At 49.9% G+C, this 18,554-nt stretch overlaps 2 protein-coding genes and 1 long non-coding RNA gene across 6 annotated transcripts in view; all 3 read right to left on the bottom strand.

The window, feature by feature from the left end:
* FAM222B (family with sequence similarity 222 member B) overlaps window positions 1-8,268 on the bottom strand; it is a 34,398-nt gene extending 26,130 nt beyond the window's left edge. Inside the window, exon 1 of one of the 2 annotated variants that reach the window (XM_062507085.1) lies at window positions 8,208-8,268. The gene's annotated coding sequence lies outside the window, so the exon portion shown is untranslated. The remainder of the gene's footprint in view (window positions 1-8,207) is intronic. The other variant, XM_062507086.1, reaches the window with a different exon arrangement.
* Window positions 8,269-9,265: 997 nt separating this feature from the next.
* Window positions 9,266-14,630, bottom strand: ERAL1 (Era like 12S mitochondrial rRNA chaperone 1). Of its 3 annotated transcripts, none has more exons than XM_062507087.1 (11): window positions 14,488-14,630; window positions 14,064-14,288; window positions 13,847-13,974; window positions 13,685-13,762; window positions 13,504-13,550; window positions 13,095-13,156; window positions 12,582-12,694; window positions 11,770-12,156; window positions 11,188-11,337; window positions 10,849-10,929; window positions 9,266-10,743 (listed from the first exon to the last, which is right to left on the bottom strand). In XM_062507087.1, exons 1-11 carry the CDS (start codon window positions 14,573-14,575, stop codon window positions 10,588-10,590), a joined length of 1,515 nt encoding a protein of 504 aa, XP_062363071.1. In that variant the 5' UTR covers window positions 14,576-14,630; the 3' UTR covers window positions 9,266-10,587. The 3 variants fall into 3 exon arrangements, with proteins under 3 accessions (XP_062363071.1, XP_062363072.1, XP_062363073.1); XM_062507088.1 differs by having other exon boundaries at window positions 9,266-10,582; window positions 14,488-14,627; XM_062507089.1 differs by having other exon boundaries at window positions 9,266-10,582; window positions 14,064-14,170; window positions 14,469-14,590.
* Window positions 14,631-15,541: 911 nt separating this feature from the next.
* LOC134052577 (uncharacterized) lies at window positions 15,542-16,901 on the bottom strand. Its single transcript, XR_009933872.1, has 2 exons — window positions 16,562-16,901; window positions 15,542-16,062 (listed from the first exon to the last, which is right to left on the bottom strand). It is a non-coding gene; the product is annotated as an uncharacterized LOC134052577 (long non-coding RNA).
* Between the last annotated feature and the right edge of the window lie 1,653 nt (window positions 16,902-18,554).

Raw genomic sequence — 18,554 nt, 5'->3', positions numbered from 1 at the left:
TGAATGATGATAATAAAAATGTTAATAATTAGAAAAACAGTCACCTTAAAAATTTAAAATTTCATGATCTCTCCTACTTTTTAATGGCTTAGCCTACTTTTTCCAACCTAATTTGCATGATCAAAATAGGCCTCCTGCCAGGAAGCATTAGAATGGCAGCCCCCCATCGAGACAAAACTCCCTTCACCATACGAGACTGAAGGACTAATAACTACTCCTAAAAATATTTTAAATCCATTAACGTTGTTTAGCAAACACTTATTTAGAATTAGTGCCGCTATCAGAATTTGATTGTGCTCTGCTAAAGTGTTTTATAAAGGTCTTTGAGGGAGGAGCAGGTCCCTCCCAAACACCTGTGCTGTCTCCAACCCTCTCCAAAAAGCTGAGCACCCTCATGCTCCTGAACATTTTCCATCCCAAACCCCAAAGCATTCTCCAAGATCAACCAGACAATTTCCAACAGCTTTGCAGAATGCCAGACTGGGCAGCAGGAAGGACACTCCAAGAAGCTCAGAGCAGCCAGACCAGAGTACACCATCCCCACCAAGCTCCACACTCAGCAAGTAATTCTATACAGCAAAAAACCCAGGTTAGTACAAAAATATAAACCTCAATATTACTGATGGACTGAAGATTTGGATTCTAGCAGAAATATATGGTGGTTTATACAAATTTGTCCGAGCTGTGTGTTATCCTTTCAGTGCCATCTGCACAAAACCAGAGTTTTATCTAAGCACTGGATACTAAAATAAATAATTTTCTCCGTATCTACGATCTTGTTGGAGACAGACGCCACAAACCTGAGAGCTGGCGAGTGCAGGCTTGTCTAGTCACAAATAAAATTACATCCACATCAATATGATTTCTTTTTAATAAAAAAATAAGGCAAACCAGGCTCTTCATATCGAAACAGGCTCAGCCTGCACCCTCCATGCCCACAGCAGACATCATGCACAGTGTGAAACTGTCAGAATAAAACTGGGATTGGCACTGTCATTTCCCTTAGTAAGAAATACCACTACCAAGAGACACATTTTAATTGCCACACGTAATGAAAAGTACCTGCTCATTCTCCCCTTGCTGTATGCATTGGTATTTAAATTCAGGACTACAAGTCTTGGCAGGATATTTTCTGGTGACTTTAGTTTTTTTGAGTTTTTAGTTTTTCATGCCCCAGCAGATTTTTAAGAGTGATTTTGGCTCTCCAATACAACACAAATGACCCATCTCTGTCCGTGCATGAACGAGGTTCTGGGGCTGCACTTCTCAAAGCATCCCCTGTGAGTGGGGACCTCACAGTAATTAGCACAATCTGATACTGGAAACTCAGCTAATTCTAACACTGATCCCTCAGGACACCAAAGCCCACGATCTGAGAAATGTTCATCCCAAAAACCCTTTGTTTCTACCTGTCAAAGTCACCAAAGATTGGTAAATAAATTATATTCTCCAAAAGCTCTGCCAATTCCTTTCTCCTGGCTGGATACATTCTCCAACCAGCAGCCACAGCTAAAGGTTTATACAGGATCATTGAAAGCACCAAGCCTGTTTTATTTTCTTATACAGAGCAACTTCTAACATCTGCAGTCACTGCTGTGAGATTGCAAAGGATTTTATTTGCCCAGTCAAGCTGTCGAAAGGCCAGATTATAAAAAATAAACACTAACCATTTTTAGGTCTAACTTTCCCCCACAGACTGCGTTTTATGCCCTTTCACTGGAAATGTTACACCAGAATAAAATCAGATTTAATTGGCTCTTAAATAACTGAACAGCCACTTTAATTTTATTTCAATAGCAATAATTCATAAATCAAGCAGCAGAAATCTTAGCACGAGTGACAAGTAAATAGAGCAGAACACAGTCAAGGAGAGCACGAACACCACATGGTGAAAAGGTGATTTTTCTCAAACTTCATACATCACCATTTTATGGACATACAAAGGTACCACCACATAAATACCTGAATCTCAAACCTGCCAGTTCATCAGCAGTAACTGCTTAACAAAGACCAGTGGATGATGATCTTCATCCAACTGGAAATGCTAGGAGAATGGCTGGAATTTTAGCCATGGATGCAATTTCCCTCATGCACACTAGATGGAAGTATGGAAAAATTTTAATTCTTTCCTGTCTCAACTTAAATTCAAGTGTTGAGATGCTATGAAGGACTGTCACATTCTGAGAAGATTTTTTTTTCATCAGCAGCTTCACTCATCGATAAGCTTTAAATAAAAATATACCCTGAAATATTAAACTAAGCAGTGTTGGAAATTAATAGTAAACCTAAGAGAATATACAGCAGAAATACTAAATATATTATTCAGGCTTATTTCTAAAGCACACATATTCAATTTCTAGAGTATCTGAATAATAATCACTAATGAAATCCTTCAGAGACACTGAAGTTACATTTTTTAAACCTCCAGGTTATTATAAGAAACCACCTGTCAATTAATAGGAACAGGGAACAGAAAAGGTATAAAAGGATTCAGAAATGCTGCTGTAGTTTTTGACTGGAAAAAAAACCCCAACAGATTTGTAGAACACAGCGGGAGAAGTACAGGGAAATAGGGAACCTGAAGTCTTGCAGAACAAGCAGATCAGAGAGCAGCAAACCTGAATGGGATTAAATTACACACAAATCTCCTGGAAACGATCTTAAAAGTGACTTCTTCCAAAACAATCCATTTTCTAAATTTAAACACTAAAGAGTTCACAGACACAAAAACTAAATCAGGCAATGGTGTGACCAGGAAAAGGTGGTGGAAGAGCTGTTTTCCCACCCCTACTCTGGCTTTTTCATATATTGATTTCCCTTCACACTCATTCACAAATGCTCGGCAGAGCTGTGAACAATTTAAAGTCAAGGGATGCACAAATTACCAGCTCCAGGAACACACCACCCATTCGAGGCAAAAACTGAGGGCTTTGCTGTAGCTGAAGAAAATAAAAACCAACCCAGAATCAGAGCACAAGATGAGCTATAAGAGAAGGGTGAGCAAAGCCCTAATTTTCCCTGTCCACAATAAAGCCAAAGCACATGACATTCCCTCAGCTTAGAAGACAACAGATTAAGAAAACCAGTGCCAGAACAGAAGGATGAATGAAGAACAACGCTGGAGAAAATAATATAAAGTAGGCATAAAGGACTCCCCTTTCCAGATGTTGAAAAGACATGTTGTTTTTCATTCCAGGTTTAAAAAAAGATAAGCAGAGGAGGAAGTTTACTTTGGAGAGGGGGAGCATCTGCATAATTTTTTGAAAAAGGTTCATACAAAGATTTCTTTCCAACATAATTTAAACTGTATCTATACATATACACATATATATATGTGGTATTGGCTCAAGACAGTCACCTTAAAATATTTTTCAAAGTGTTTTCCATGCAGCAACTGCCTAGGGAGAGGAACAAAATGAGTGGCAAGGGACAGCCACAGGAAAGGGCAGGACTGTGAGACACACATCCTCCAACATGCACACTCCAAGTTTAACATGAAGGCAAGGAGAAGGAAAGCAGGATACAGCAAAGGATATGCTGGGGCCAGGAAATGAGAAAAGAATCCACAGTGCTCAACACTGACTTATGGGATATTTTACCAACAAAAAAAGAATACACATAGAAGTATTTTTTTTTTTTTATTCTGCCTGTGTGGCTCCCACCTTATAGCCAGGCCAGGGAGATTGTCCCAGTATGAGGAGGGAAATTACAGAGAATAACTGGATGCTAGATCCACTCTGAAGAAAAGAGCAGAGTGTTTCACCTATTTCCACTTGCTCTCGTGTGGTTCCCAATTTAGAAACAATCAGAATCCTGCTGGAAACAATATACAGCACCGTAATTGGGTTGGCTGCACTACAGACGTCAGCAGTGTATCACTTAGTAGATCATTTTCTGACTGCTTTTTTTCCCCTTTAACACTAAAAATAGCTGCACTTTTCATGGTTCACCTTTTTCTACATCACCTTTACTACAGACACCGTAAGAAATTAAATGTTAGCACTCGTTGCCCACCTAAGACCCGACAGGACCCACACCTGCTGCAGGCAGGATCCTAATTCAGCAGATTTGTACATAAAGGCTCATCTCAGATGTGATGCATTTACAGAGAACCCGTTTTCTAACACATTTTCCCCTAGTACAACTATCAATGCATCTATTTAAAAGCCTAGAGCAGTTCAGTTATCTCTAAATACATCAACAACCCAGTGCTCCACGCATTCCAAGCACTCCAGAATCCCTGCACGGGACTTGGGAATTCACACGAAAATTCTTTCCCAGTTTTCATCCCCAAGTGCTACACCCCCACTATTCCCTACCAAATCCAAGCTGCAGCCAAACTACATTCCTGAGAAATTATTCCAAGAATGAAATATCACTATTTTCCTCATAAACCCTGCAAACTTGGACTGATCTTCACACACAGCATAAACAAGTTAAGCAATGGGAATACATAAACAAAGCATAATTCTTAAACACAATGGGGGAATAATTACAGCAACAACAGAACAAATATAAAATGAGCAGAGAGGCATGGCGAGATACCCAGACAGAGTGTGCTGAAATAAGGAAAAGGGACTTATAGGATCTATGAAGTTGGATCAACCATGAGCTGCTGAGTTTTGAAGTGTTCATTTAAATCAAATTACTGTAAACATAGAAACCAGCAGCAGATGAACACAGAGGTCTATGTCAGCTCCAGGTGCAGGCCAAGCTATGCCCTGCCTAGACAGTAAAATCAGCTTTTGAAACATTACTACCCCTTGGAAAAATATCTTTGGGTAAAGTTCAGAACAACTTTTCTGGATGTCAGCCAGCAGAATGCCTGCTCAGGAGCTCTGTTCTTCAAACAGTACTTGGGAAGCATTTTTTTTTTAAGTAGAAAGATGAATAATGTGACAAACTCATTTTTGCATTCGCAGTCAAAGTAACGATCTGCAATTAGAAGAAAAAACTGCACCAAGATCTGTGTGGTAAAGATTTTAACACGAGTCACAAAATACAATGGGAAAATGGGAATGCGGCATACCGCACAAGGAATAAAAAATTCAATTACTTCACTTCCCAGTTTGAGAACGTTTTAAATTGTTTAAACATTTCAAATGCTGAAAATTGGAAAGGGTGGGGTGATAGACCCATTACAGATGCAAAAAACTGTGAAACTTTACTCATCCTCAGAGGCATCTTACCCGAAAAAAAAGCCTCTGAAGAGTCACCAGGCCCTGGATACAGTGTACTGCTACACAACAGTGACCTGTTACTCACCTGATGGGTGTAGCATTTCAGTGAACTACATGTTCTTAAAACAATTATTTAAAAGTGCTGATCATCTGTTAAATAACTCAATCCAATCGGGCTGTGGCTACGTTCTTGGTGGTGTATTTAGCAACTCCATAAATAATAGCCAGAAATATATAGGATATGTAATGTTTTGGTGATGGAGGTTTTTGGGGTGAGGCCAGCCAGGGTAAAATTTTCTGCTTCCTCCTCTCCCCATCTCCATGTGTGGCCAGTAACAAGTCATGGTCAAAAATGAAAAAGAGTAAAAATGAATGGGCAAACTGATGTGAAAAAATAAAAATATTGCACTGGAAATGCTGATAAAAGTTTCTATCCTACATTCAGGCATTTCAGCAAGTGCAGCAGAGGACACAAGCTGAGCTCCTGCACATTGTCTGAGCTTCTGGGAAATAGAGATACTTCAGTCCTTGACAAAAATCCTTACTTCTCTTGATCTGGTAAGAGTTCCCAGAAGCAAGCATAGATATAAATGCTTATCTATCAGAGGACAACTTGAAACAAATACAAATAAGGCTTAAATGAAGGCAAATATCCAAGCTGCAGAGAACACAACGGTTTCTTAATTTCACATTTGGAGAAAAAACAATACTATGTGGACATTCTCCAACATATTTTTAATGTTATTAACAGAAATAGCACCCCAGGCTGTGCTCAAGCTGAAAAAGTGTGAAACAGTTTGTAATGTGAAGTGAAATGGGGATCAAAAATACCATCTTATTAAATGGCATTTATTTGGTGCTAAGTGAATTATTTATTCAATTGAGAAGTTCACAAAATGACAGGGGGGTAAATGCAAGCGAGGTCACTATTTCATGTCAGTATCAAAGCTGATCCTTAACAGAATTTAAGCACCTGCCTTTTCTTTTATCTCAGCACAAAATGAGATTTCTTTCTTTTTTTTTTTTACACTTCAAAAGCCATGTAACACAACAGAATATATGCCAAGCATGCAAAAACAGAGCATGCCAGCATCTTTCAGCAATCAGCTTTCCCTTGTCATCCATTATGTCAGATTTATCTATTTTTGCTTAATTCTTGCTCCAGCAATATGCATCCTTCCTCTCTCCAGACTATCAGGCTGGTTGGGCTGGAATTCAATACAGCTTCTTAAAATAGTTGAGAAATATTGAAAATACTTGAAGCGATGCCTGCGAATTACAGCCAATTCATCAACTCCTCTTCCAGCTCCTGCTCGACCTGTGCTCCCCCAGACAAGGGGCAATTCTCTTTTCTTCACCTCAGAAATTCTACCCAGTGTAAATATAATTTGGAAAATAAATAGCCTTTCTTTTACGGAGGCATTTCTCCATGAAAGCTTAGATTCTGTGTTAATTGCAAACCTTACCCTCTGACTCTTACTCGCTTTTGATTCAAACCCTCCTCTGCTGAAAATTAATAGTGAGTGCATTTTGCTTTCAAGTTTGCTTTCTGTTATCACTGCTTTTCCAAGCTTCCAGACCCTCTGGACTGGCTTTACAGGACTCCAGACCCACCTAAAAGCTCTCCTTGAATCCTTCATTCTGCTGCCGGCTGCAAAACTCTGCTCTCTCCACCTCTAACACCTTTAAGACCCTTGAACATCATCTTTCCCCACTGCTTTATGCACCCACTTAAATGAACAGACTCTAACTAAAGTTGAAATTTTCTAAAAAAAAAAAAAAAAAAAAAAAAAAGGCTGAAATGAAAATGCAGCTCTCACCACTCTATTTCCTCACAGCCTATGGAGAATAGAGCATGGAATTTTCTCAGCTGGCTGCTGAATCAGACAAAGTTTCCACAGTGCACACACACACATGCACACACACACACAAAATCACAAAGCCCCAACACATCCAGGATTTATTCCATCACAAAGTCACTACCGTTGCTCCAGCACAAATGACATCACTTAGGAACCCAAGCTCATCTCCTGAGAGCTCCCAGCTCCCTCCTCTCCCGCAGCAACAAAGAACCGGACTTGTGCAATAAAGAGGAAGAAAGTACTGCCGCAAAAAGTTCTCCAGAAAAACTTGTATTTTCTTGACAATGTGACTAAGGAAAAATTAAGCACTGTAGTAAGAAGTGCTTGAAATTCTAGTTGAGCTAATCAACCTGCATCTGTGATTTATCCTAAACTTGTACCTAGTGCTACCAAGGGAGGGTGAGAGATGTCTGTGAGCCCTCGCAGGTGTTGGTCAGGGAGGTTCACACGCAGCAGAACCAAAACCATCTCAGTACTTTGCTGCACGAGTGGACTGAGAACTGGCGTCCAGCTCTGCAGTTTTCTTCTTCTTCTTCTTCTTCAGACACTTGAAAATGGATTGGTAGAGAATAAAAAGGACCGATGATTGACTGACGATACCTGTTCCCTGCCCATGGGAAAGACGGGCTTTGAGGTCCCATCCAGCCCAAAGCAGCCTGCGAGTCTCTTGTAAAAGGACACTTTTCTTGGGAAAGAATCACACAAAGGATGTGCTCGCACTGCGACCGCAATCCCCCCTTCCCCCTGACGGCACTTCTGTCGCGATGGCTGACGCACTATCGCGATCGCGGGCCGTGTGCGCGGTACCCAGGGACAGGTAACGAGGGTGCCGGGGCTACCGAGGGGCCTGGGAGCTCCGCGCTCCGCGGGGGAGACCCGGGGGGGGGGGACGGGGGGGCGAGTGTCGCGGCACGCGGCGGGTATCGCGACAGGGGTTGGCTGTCGCGACAGGGGGCGGGTCGCCACACCGCTGATTCCTCAGCGGGCGGGGGGAGGGGACACCCGGGAAGGACAATGGTGGAGGGGGGGGAGGGGGGGGGTACGAACCGCGGCGGTCCCGCCGCGCTGTGAGGGGGAGTAGGAGGATGATGATGATGATGAGGAGGAGGAGGAGGTGGTCACGGTGGGACCGCGCCCTCGCTCCCGCCGCGTGTGCCGCACTTACTCTCGGTGCCCCTGCCCGGGCCTCATGGCGCCGCCGCCGCTGTGCCCGCCCGGCCCCGCCGCCGCCGCCGCCGCCCGCCCCGGCCGTGCTGGCTGCGCAGCCGCCCCCGCGCACGCGCGGCCCGCGCGCCGCCCGCCCCGCCCCGCGCACGCGCGGCCCCCCGGAGACGGGAGAGAGGGGAGGGGGGACTGGGGGGGGGGCAGCGCCGCCCCCTGCCGGTAACGGCGGGTAGTGCAGAGAACAGCGGGGAGGGGACATTGGGGGGCGGGGACATGGCGGGTACACACTGGGGGATATCGGGGACATGAAAGGAGGGCATGAGGGAGCACACGGAGGTCGTGAAGGGGACGTGGAGAACAGGGAAGGACACGGCCGGTACATAGGGAGGATATGTGGTCATGGCAGGGGCACAGGGAGGACATGAAAGAAAACGGGGGTGGACAGGGAGGTGCAGGTGGGCCAGGGAGGGGACACAGAAGAGGTTCTGCCACAGCTCCGGTGTTGCCCACACCGAGGTCTCGACAGACACCCCACACACACCTGTGGTCAGTCCTTCCTTAAGCTTTTTTCCACAGGGAAGTGATGATTCGCACCCCTGCGTTGAGCTTGCAATGGGATAATTAACCTAATTCTCCAAGCTCGTTAAGGAGCTGCAAGTCAGGAAGGTGAGAGACTTCACCCCCTCCCATGCCAAGAGCATTTCCACTGCCCCCAGGCGTGGCTGTTGCTTTGGGTACTCGGCTCCATCCCTGGAAGCAGCTGGGCATGAAGCTCTGGAACAGCAGGGTGACCCTGACCCCTCCCATGACACAGCCATGCAGAGACAGCTTCTCCTTGTACCCCATCCCATGATGGGGTACCCCTCCTTATACCTCCAACTCTGCTTACCCAGCTTTTCCCCCCACAAGGTGCAACCTTCAGAAGTCACAGCTCAGGAAACGGGATCTAAGCTCAACTTGGAAGAAGGAATGACATGAGTTTGAGCTGGAATAAAACAGAGGGAAGGTGGTGGCTGTGAGGTCAGGCTGCCAGGGAGGAATAAAGGAGAGAACAATCACTTGTGCTGGGACCTCATTTTATTGCAAGGGAAATACAAAAGTTGTACAGCAGCATTCAAGGGACCACAGCACCCCCTTCTCCTGGAAAACAAGAAAGGACACTCCATGGAAGTCTCCCAACCCAATTTTCAGTTGATCTCACATTCCAGATAGAGTCAGTCAGCAGAAGGGTAAAACACCTCTTTCACAGTACACCAGACAGGGACAAGGGGCTGAGCAGGTTTGGGTTCCAGACCCTTCCCACTCTCTTCCCTGCTGGGGTTTTCTTGTCTCAGGGATGCTAACCTAGAACTGCACATGGAGATTTACCTGGATTGCTGGCAGGAAGGTACCCAGTGCTCCCAATGCCTGACAAAAGATCAAAACAAGCCCCCAACACCAGGTCCAACTACACACACATGGTGCCAGGCTCCACCATGTCAAGAGCCCTGCTCCTCCAGCCTCATCTGTGCCAGGTGCTCTCTGTTACAGCTGAGCTGCAGAACCTGCTGCTCTTCCCACTTTGGGGTTTTCTTTAGCTTCAACAGCTTCATTGTTTGTATTTGTGACCCTGATGCAAAGAGTGAGGACCTGGAAGTAACTGATGCAATAAACTACTCAAATTCCCAAAAAGTGGGTTCATGCTGTTTTCACATGACAGACAAGCCAATCAGGCATTACACATGTTCCAGCAAACCCCTAAAACTGACTCCGTACACTCACCAACTTCAAAAGGGCAGGGAGAAAAGTCAACATGAGACCATCAGGTGGGCTGGGGTGGCTAGTCCTCCTGTGTGACCATGATTCAGCCTTCAGAAGAGATTACAAATATGTGCTTCATAATAATCCTTCACTGTGACCCTTTGTTTGCCACAAGGCAGGAGATGTTCCTGAACTTCCACATACAAACACCTTGAGAGCAAGGATATGAGACACAGCCCAAAAGAAGTGGGTGGCAGCTCTGGAAATGCAGTACCAGAATCATGGGTGCAGCTGATTCTCCAGTGTCTGTCCCCAGTTCAGATGCCATAGAAGGTCTGGAGATTTTATTTCAGTTTGGGCTGTTCCCCCAAAGAATAATATATTCTACTTCAACCCACTGTAGTGATTCCATCATCCTCTATTTCTGAATTGAACAGAAGTGCCAAGATACCCTCAGGACTGGTTTCTCCACATGATCAGAGAGTTCAAGGGCTGTTAAAACACACCAAGTGCTCAACCCTTCACCTCCACCTTGAGCTTCAGGTGGACATCACACAGGAAAGTATTCATCAGGTCCTGGCCAGCCTCCTGAGCAATCCTGCTGATGACCTTTCCTCCTCTTCCAATCAACATCCTCTGTGTTAAAACCCAGAGAGAACGTCATCAAACTCACCCTTACATTGCCTAGGAGAACAGTGCAGCCACAGAAGCAATGAGGGAAATCCCAGCATTAAACTGTGAGGCAACTTTGGGAAGGTTTGAGCTGCTACTGAACAGCCAGTGTTGGGTACGTGGCTCTTCCCAAAAGAGAGAGAGAGGGGATTACAGCAAGGATGCATGCGTTGGACTTGGGGAACCTCCCTTCACCCTCCCCAGCATCCCATTTTTCTTCCCTCACTCACTTTATGGGACTCCCTTGGCACCAGGAGGCTCTGCACAATGAACAGCTCCCCACATTCTCCTTCCTCCCATATCTCCGTCACCTGCAACAGCAAACAAGCACTCAGCAATCCTGAAAAGCCCTTAGGAACCCCCAACACCACTCCCCTGGAGACACCAGCACACAAGGGAAACCCCTTCTCACACAGAAGGGGTCTTAGAGCACACCTGAGGTGCAAGTATGGAGTCATCCCACAGGGCCTGGCAGATGCCACAGATCCAAACAAAGGGATTCTCATCACACAGCCCAAAATTCCCAACAAAACAGCTCCTGGCCAAGTCTGCCTGTGCACATTTCCCACCTGAGTCACTCCATAAGGCACTTCCAAGGGCAAGTACTCCAGGATCTTCTCCCTGATGATATTATCACAGATCTCTTGAGGTGACTGGTTGGTCAGGACATCGCTGTGGAATTCCCAAGGGCCTGGCTTGGCTTGCATCAGGAGGTACCTCTGTGGGCACAACACAATCCCCCATCAGCTGCCACGTGTCACACAGTGCCAACACCCTGTGCTCCTCCTGCAGAGAGGGCACTGCTGCTGGCCTGGCATCAGGGCAGTGGTTTGGTATTTTGGGCAGGGAAAGGAGAAAGGGAAGCTCTGAAACCCTCCCTAGGGCTGTGTTTATCAGTCACAAAAGCCCACAGAAACCCTGGAGCTGAGAGACAGCAGTGGGTGCATTCATTGTTGTGAACAAGCTGTTATTAGGAGAACCCCAGGTAAGAGTTTTGTACAGAAAACTCTGGAGATGCAGCAAGGACACATCCCATGTTGACACGTGACACCTTCCCCCCATCCCAGGCCAGGAACAGAAGCTGAGGCTCTGTATGAAGTGCTGGCGTCCCACCCCATGCTCCAGGTGTGGTAAGTTCAGACTGGAATTACCTTGAGTGTATCCACCTCCTCCCCACGGAGAGCTGCCAGCATGAAGATCTCCTGGAAGTGTGGCCAGCCTTTTCTGTCTTTTTGATCCTCAGGTCCATGGTACTTTGGCTTGGTACCCTGGGCTTCCCCTGTGCCAGGGCCCCCAACATCACTGCTCTTGTTCAAACCAGAGCCAACCTGGGCCTGATTCTTTTCCTGCCCAAAGGAAGACCTAGGGACCTTGCTTTCAGGTGGAGAAGCCCAAGTGATATGAAGGCGAGACTTTGCTGAAGGATTGGAATCCTGTTTAAGTGCAGATTTCACTTCCAATCTCTTTCCATTTACAACTCCCTCTGTCAGGTCAGTTGCTATTTCCAGCAGGAGAAACTTCTTCTTTAGTATATCCACCTGAAGACAGAGAGAGAAGTGTCAAGATTTATACTAAATGAAGTGGGCAGCTGGGCCCTGGATCTGAAGGAAACAGAGGAAACCACCCAGGGAAGCAGCTGCTGCTGGACAGGACAGTTTTGTGACCAGGGGCCAAACCAGAGTGTGTCAGCAGTGCCAGCACAGTTTGCACAAGCACTGAGAACCTGTCAGCTCTTCTGAGATTCTCCCTGGCTGACCTAGCTCCTCTTCCCAGATGGGTTTAAACCCCAAACAGCAGTACAACTTCAGGGGTGCTTGTAAATGCAACAGGTGCACACACATCCCTTAATATTCTGGAGCAGAGTGGGAAACCTGTGTCCATTAAAACACCAGGGACCCCAAAACCCATCACTGCTGATGCCAGGTGGTGCCTGAAGAAGGCAGGAAGAACAAGCAGGATTTACCTTGTTCAGGACCAGGACACTGGGGATGTGGGGGAACTGAGACAGGCACTTGAGCACCTCCTTGCTCAGGGAGTTCCGTGTCCAGTGATCTGACACGTCCACCAGAACCAGGACTGCCAGGAAAGAGGGAGGGAAACAGGATAAACCCACATTTTCCAGAATGTTCATTTGCAGCTTTAGAGTCTATGGTCACTCCTCTTCTCAGGAGGGGCATGACAAGAGGAGTTTTATTGACAAAACACTAAAATGTAGTTTACCCATGCCACCCTAATGACATCACACGTGCTAAATCTCAACATCCAAGTCCAATTATTAACTCAGAGTGCCTCCCCTTGGCACCAGGCAGTTCTTATCCCCTCCTCAGTTCAGTATTCCAGATCTTTTCTCTGCCCTTCTTTCCCAGTTCACACTCCTTGGGCTGCCTGTGCTGTCAGTAAACACCCAGATACCACAGCTGGGAACTTGTGTGGCAGAAAAGGATTTTGTTTGATCCAAAAGGAGTTGAAAACCCACCTAAATCTGCATGTTTCATGCTATCCCATGGGTCTGTCAGCATGGCTTCATTTAAATTATGCCTGAAAAGACACATACAAATGAGTAAACCAGACATGTTTAATTATATCTGTTTTCCTCCCCCTCAAAGTAAAAGAAAACCAGTGTTCTCCCTCATTCTAGAGAGGTTGTGACATCCCTTGTCATGTGCAGATACAAAGAATCACACACAAAACGGGCTCAAGGGATATCAGAGGCTCTGTGAGCTACTGAAATAGCAACAAAAAAATTCTTGGAGACCAAAACAAGACTAAAAATATACATTGATCTCCCTCCTGTTTTACAGACTTCGCACAGGGAAAATCACATTCCTGTTTTAGCAACTCTTGACAGGCAGCACACACACCCCTCCCCACACCAGTGATGGTACCTTTTGGCTTTTAAGGGATTAGTGAGGCCAGGTGTGTCCAGAATGATCTACAAAAAGGAAAAACAAGTGTTTCAAGTCTGCCAGCAGTGAGAGGTCAGGGGAAAACCCTACCCTTATGCAATGAAAAGAAATCCTATGGGATACAGATGACCAAATCCTGCCCTTTGTAGCCAGGACTCACCAGCTGCGTGTCCTGGTGTGTGATGACACCCCGGGCCTTGCAGCGGGTGGTGTGGACCTTCTTGGAGACTGGGAAAACCTGCAGGAAATTAATTAAGCACGTCACACAGCTAGGACATGCCAAAAACCCAAGGTAACAGCCTGAGCTGCACCCCAGCTTCACCTTCCTTCCCAGGAGCTGGTTGGAGAGCGTGGATTTCCCGGCGTTGGGAGCGCCAATGATGGCAATTCTCAGCACCCTGGGGTTCTGGGGCTGGTCGGGCCGATTCTCCAACAGGCGCTTCTGCTCATCTGCCAGGGAAAGGAGGAGCTTGGAACTTGCCAAACCCCGCCGCGGGTCAGGATCGCGCTGGGGCGGGGCAGCAGCCGGCACCATTCACCTTTGTCAGTGGCCACCGGCGGTGGGTGCTGGCCCAGAGCGGCAGGTGGGGTCTCGGTGGGGATGCCCAGGAGGCTGCCCAGCGCCGAGCTGCTCCCCCTCCAGCGGCTGGGAACGCCCAGGATCCTGCCCAGCGCCGAGCTGTTCCTGCTCCAGTGTTCAGGAACACCCAGAATCGTGCCCAGTGTCAAGCTGCTCCCGCTTCTGCGGCTCCCCGGGAGGCGAGCTGGAAAAAACCACCGAATATACCAAGCACGTACCTAAACCACACCAAGATCGCGTTCTCCCCTATCTCCACACGCAGCGTCCGGACAGCCCTCATCCCACCAACAAGGCCTCTCGGCCGGCCCCGGTCCAGCCCGGCGTTTCGCCCGCCACCTCCCGGATCCAGCCATCCCCAGAGTACGCCCGCTGCCCCAGCGAACCTGCTCCCAGCCGGAGCGGCCCCGCCCCGGCGGCACCGGCAGCCCAGAGCGCCCCCCGTGAGGCGGCTGCGGCCATGGGAGCCGCCATGCTGGCCCGCCGCGGGGCACGCCGGGAAGGCGAGCGGCGCCCGCTCCCATTGGCGAACAGTGCGGGGACAAAGAGAGCGGCAGAGCGGGGCCAGAGCGCCGCTGTGCCGCGGGGAATTGTGGGATGGAAACAGCGGAGGAGCCCGCCGCTCAGGGTAGGGGCAAGGACGCGGGCGCGCCCCCTGCCGGCGCCACCGGGTGGTGCAGGTGGCGGCACCTCGGGGTCCCCAGCGCTGCCGGTGTCACCAGTGCCCCCCCAGTGTCACCACTGCTCCCGGCGTCACCAGCGTCACCGGTGACCTCCCAGTGTCACCGGTGCCACCCCAGTGTCACCCCAGTGTCACCAGTGTTCTCTGTGTACCCAGTGACCCCAGGGCTCTCAGTGCCTGCAGTGCCTTCAGTGCTCCTAGAGCTCCCTGTCACACAGCCCAGTGAACCCCAGTGCCTTCGACAGCACACACCGGTTTGTCCCAGTGCTCCATACGACTCCCTCCAGTCTGTCCCCAGGATCCCCAGTGCCTTTGACCGCACATACTGGTTTGTACCAGTGCTCCTTACAACTCCCTCCAGTCTGTCCCCAGGATCCCCAGTGTCCCCCACAACACATCCCCTGCATGTGATTACAGCCCCCTGCGCTCCCCAGTGAAACCCAGTGCTCCCAGTTCCCCTCTTCTGAACAACCCTGTGCATCCCAGTGCTCCCACTACACAGCACCCCAATACTCCTTAAGACTTCCAGCCTTCCCCAACACACCCCAGTGCCTCCCAGTTCTCCCCAGTGCTCCCTGCACCACCCCACAGTGCACAGCTGTGTCCCCTGCACCACAAAACCCTGTCTCAAGGTACCTATGTGCCCCTCTATGCCTGAACGCACCCAAAATACCCTGTCACACTCCAGTGCACCCCAGTTGCTCAGTTCCATCAGCATGGAACCCCCAGGGGATGTGGTGAGGAAGGAGAGACGGAGCCATGGTTCTGGAACTCTTTATTGTCCTGTGCCCGTCCATCCCTATGTCCATGCTGTCCCATTCCGTGCCATTCCCGTGCCATCCAGTACCATCCAGTACCATTCCCATGCCATTCCCATGCCATCCAGTACCATTCCATGCCATTCCCGTGCCATCCAGTACCATTCCCATGCCATCCAGTACCATTCCCATGCCATTCCATGCCATTCCATGCCGTGCTGCGTGCCCGGCCGTCAGCAGAACCGTTACCATTACTAAACTCAGTAATGGTAACGGTTTCCCCGCCGGCCGTGAGTCCCTGGCTGTGTCCAGATCTTCCCACACCCCGGGATGCCCCATCCCATCTCCCTCCCAGCCCGTGTCACACATCCCCGGTGCCCCGGGCCGTGGTCCCGGTCGGTGCTGGCGGGAGGAGGTCGGTGCAGCCTGGGGAGTACATCATCTATACTGTAGTGTCTCATAGCCAACTTACAGTATATGATGATATCCTGCCCGGGACAGCGTGGAGAGGAGAGCGGTGCCTGCAGGGGACAGCGTGGTTAGGGAGCACAGCCCATTCCCACCCCGGTGTCACCCTCATCCACCCCTGTCCCCCTGGTCCTCTTGCCTCCTGAGCCTCCTGGTGGCCTCCCCGACCCAGAACCTCCTTGCCTGCTCTTTATCCCTCCCAATTCCACCACCCCAGAGCAGGATAGAGGTTCTCTGTGGCTTCCCTACACAGGTATCCCAAATAATCCTTCCTTGTCACCCCATTCCCACCACCCTGGAGAAGAGCAGAGGTTCCCAACTGCCCTCTCACCCCAACACCCCCCTACCCCATCTTTGCCCCCCAGTCCTGCTGTCCCAGAGTGGGACTGAAGGCTCCCAGTTGCCTCCCCACCACAGCATCCCCCTAACCCCTCCTTTTATCCTATATCCACCATCTCAGAGCAGGACAGAGGTTTCCAAAACCCCACCTTTGCCTCCCCCAGTCCCACCCTCCCCAAGTAGAACAGCAGCTCCCCAGGTGGTGGCACCTACCGATGGGGGTGGCACTGGGGCTTTGTGGGGTGCTGGATCTGCACCCGCCTTATAAAACCTGCTCTGTCTCATCTGCATATCTCACATCTGCACTGCACAGCTGGATGGGGCCCTTAACCCCTTCATGCCCAGGGGGGCACTGCCCCAAGCAGCTCCCCCTACCCAGCCTGGCATTGTCCATGGGGGGATGTGGGGCTTGCAAGGGGCCACCCCCTGTGCCTTCCACTTCAGGGTGGCCCCACAAATAACCCATCCTTCTGTGGTCACCAGGATTATCCCTTCCCATAGTTGTAAGGACCCTGAACTGGGAGCTCCCCACTACAAACTGGTTCCCAGTAGTGTTGGACAGGGCAGGGGGAGCAGCCCTGCCAGGCTGGGTGGGTCACCTCTATAGTGCTATGCCCCAGCCATATTTGCTCCCTTGAGGGACACGACCCCTAGCAGTGTGTCCGCCCCAAAAAAGGATTTGCCCTCTTGCCTTTAAGGAAACCGTGGAAATTCATTCCCCCTCCTAGGGGGGATGTGACCCTTTGAGGGATATATCCCCCAGTTAGGTGTCCCAAAGGACACACTTCCCTGGACATGTGTGTCCCCTTCAGGGATGTAAACTCCAGCTGTGTCCCCCCCAAGGGCATGCCCCTCCTGACCACGTGTGTCCCCAAGAGGGCTGTGTCCCCCCATTGCACATGACTCTGGTCATATTTGTCCCCTGACCATGCATGTCCCCAAATGGCTCCACCCCCTGACCATGAGTGTCACCTGCCTGTGCGTGACCCTGGTCATTTGTGTCCCCCAGCCCTGTCTGTCCCCACAGGGCCGCATCCTGCAGCCAGAGCTGTGACATTGTCTAGGCTTGTTTGTGCCAGGGCAGGCTGGTATTCCTGGAAATCGGCTGGGGGGAAGTGATAATCCCCTGCGGGGACCAGACCATGTGCGTGGGGTCCTGATAAGCAGAATCCAGCTATCAGGGACCCTGCCCTGCCACACAAGGTGTCCCTGGACCTGCTGTCACCTCTGGGAGACAGGAACAGGGGCAGAATGGCCCTCACTCCCCCTGGCCTGGAAAGATCCTGGCAGGAGGGGGCACAGGGTCAAGCACTGCTCCAAGGGCATGAGGTCCCAGGGCATGAGGTTGTGGGGACTTGGGGGCTGCTCCTGTTTTAGTCCTTCCTGTGACCCAGAGGTGTCCTGGAGCCTGTAGTGCTCCCCAAACTGTGGGACAGGCACCCTGGCATGCAGAGCGTCCCTGAGTCACTCAAGCTCTGCCAGCTCCAGGTGAGTCCCAGGGGATTATCCCCATGGGATTATCTGCCTGCTGGCCAGTGCCTACCTGCCCTGTGGCCTTGTACCCCACAGTGGTAGAGGGGGTCTGAGTGTCCCCCAGGCTGGTACCACCCCCAGGTGCCACAGGAGATCCTCCCTGGGCCACAGCCCTCCCAGCAGCCATGCTGCCCCAGGGTAGCATGTCTGGCTCCAGATAAGGAGCTGCAGAGCTGTCCCCACCCTGTCTATCTGCAAGGCCACCCTGCAGGACACATAGTACAGGGCCTGCCCTGCGTTTGGGTGGACATGGAGGGTCTGGAGGGCACAAAGAAACCATTTTCCCCAGGGAGGGCAGTGCAGCAATGTCCCCTATGCCAGCCGTCACTGGTCCTTCTTGCAGGATGACCCCGAAGAGGACAGGTACCCCCAGAACTACCCTGCTGTCCCCCAGCACAGGGAAGGATGAGTGGGGCTGGGACAGGGCTCTGGTGGCAGAACAGGGGGACATGAGCTGCTGCCACCAGCCTGGCTGCTGTGACACAGTGCCTTCAGCACCTGCCAGCCCTTCCCCAGACCCCAGGGTGCCACTTTCTGGGGTGCCCCTGCAGTTGTCACCCCCTGGGGTAACACAGGCCATGCAGTGGACTTCACTCGGTGCCTCCTGGCTCCACACATCCCTGTGGGAGCAGGACAAGGCTCTACCCCCATGGAAGGCTGGGACACCGAACCC

The sequence above is a fragment of the Cinclus cinclus genome, chromosome 22 (genome assembly GCF_963662255.1).
Source record: "Cinclus cinclus chromosome 22, bCinCin1.1, whole genome shotgun sequence".
Lineage (NCBI taxonomy): Eukaryota > Metazoa > Chordata > Aves > Passeriformes > Cinclidae > Cinclus > Cinclus cinclus.
This window is presented reverse-complemented; position numbering and strand designations above follow the sequence as displayed.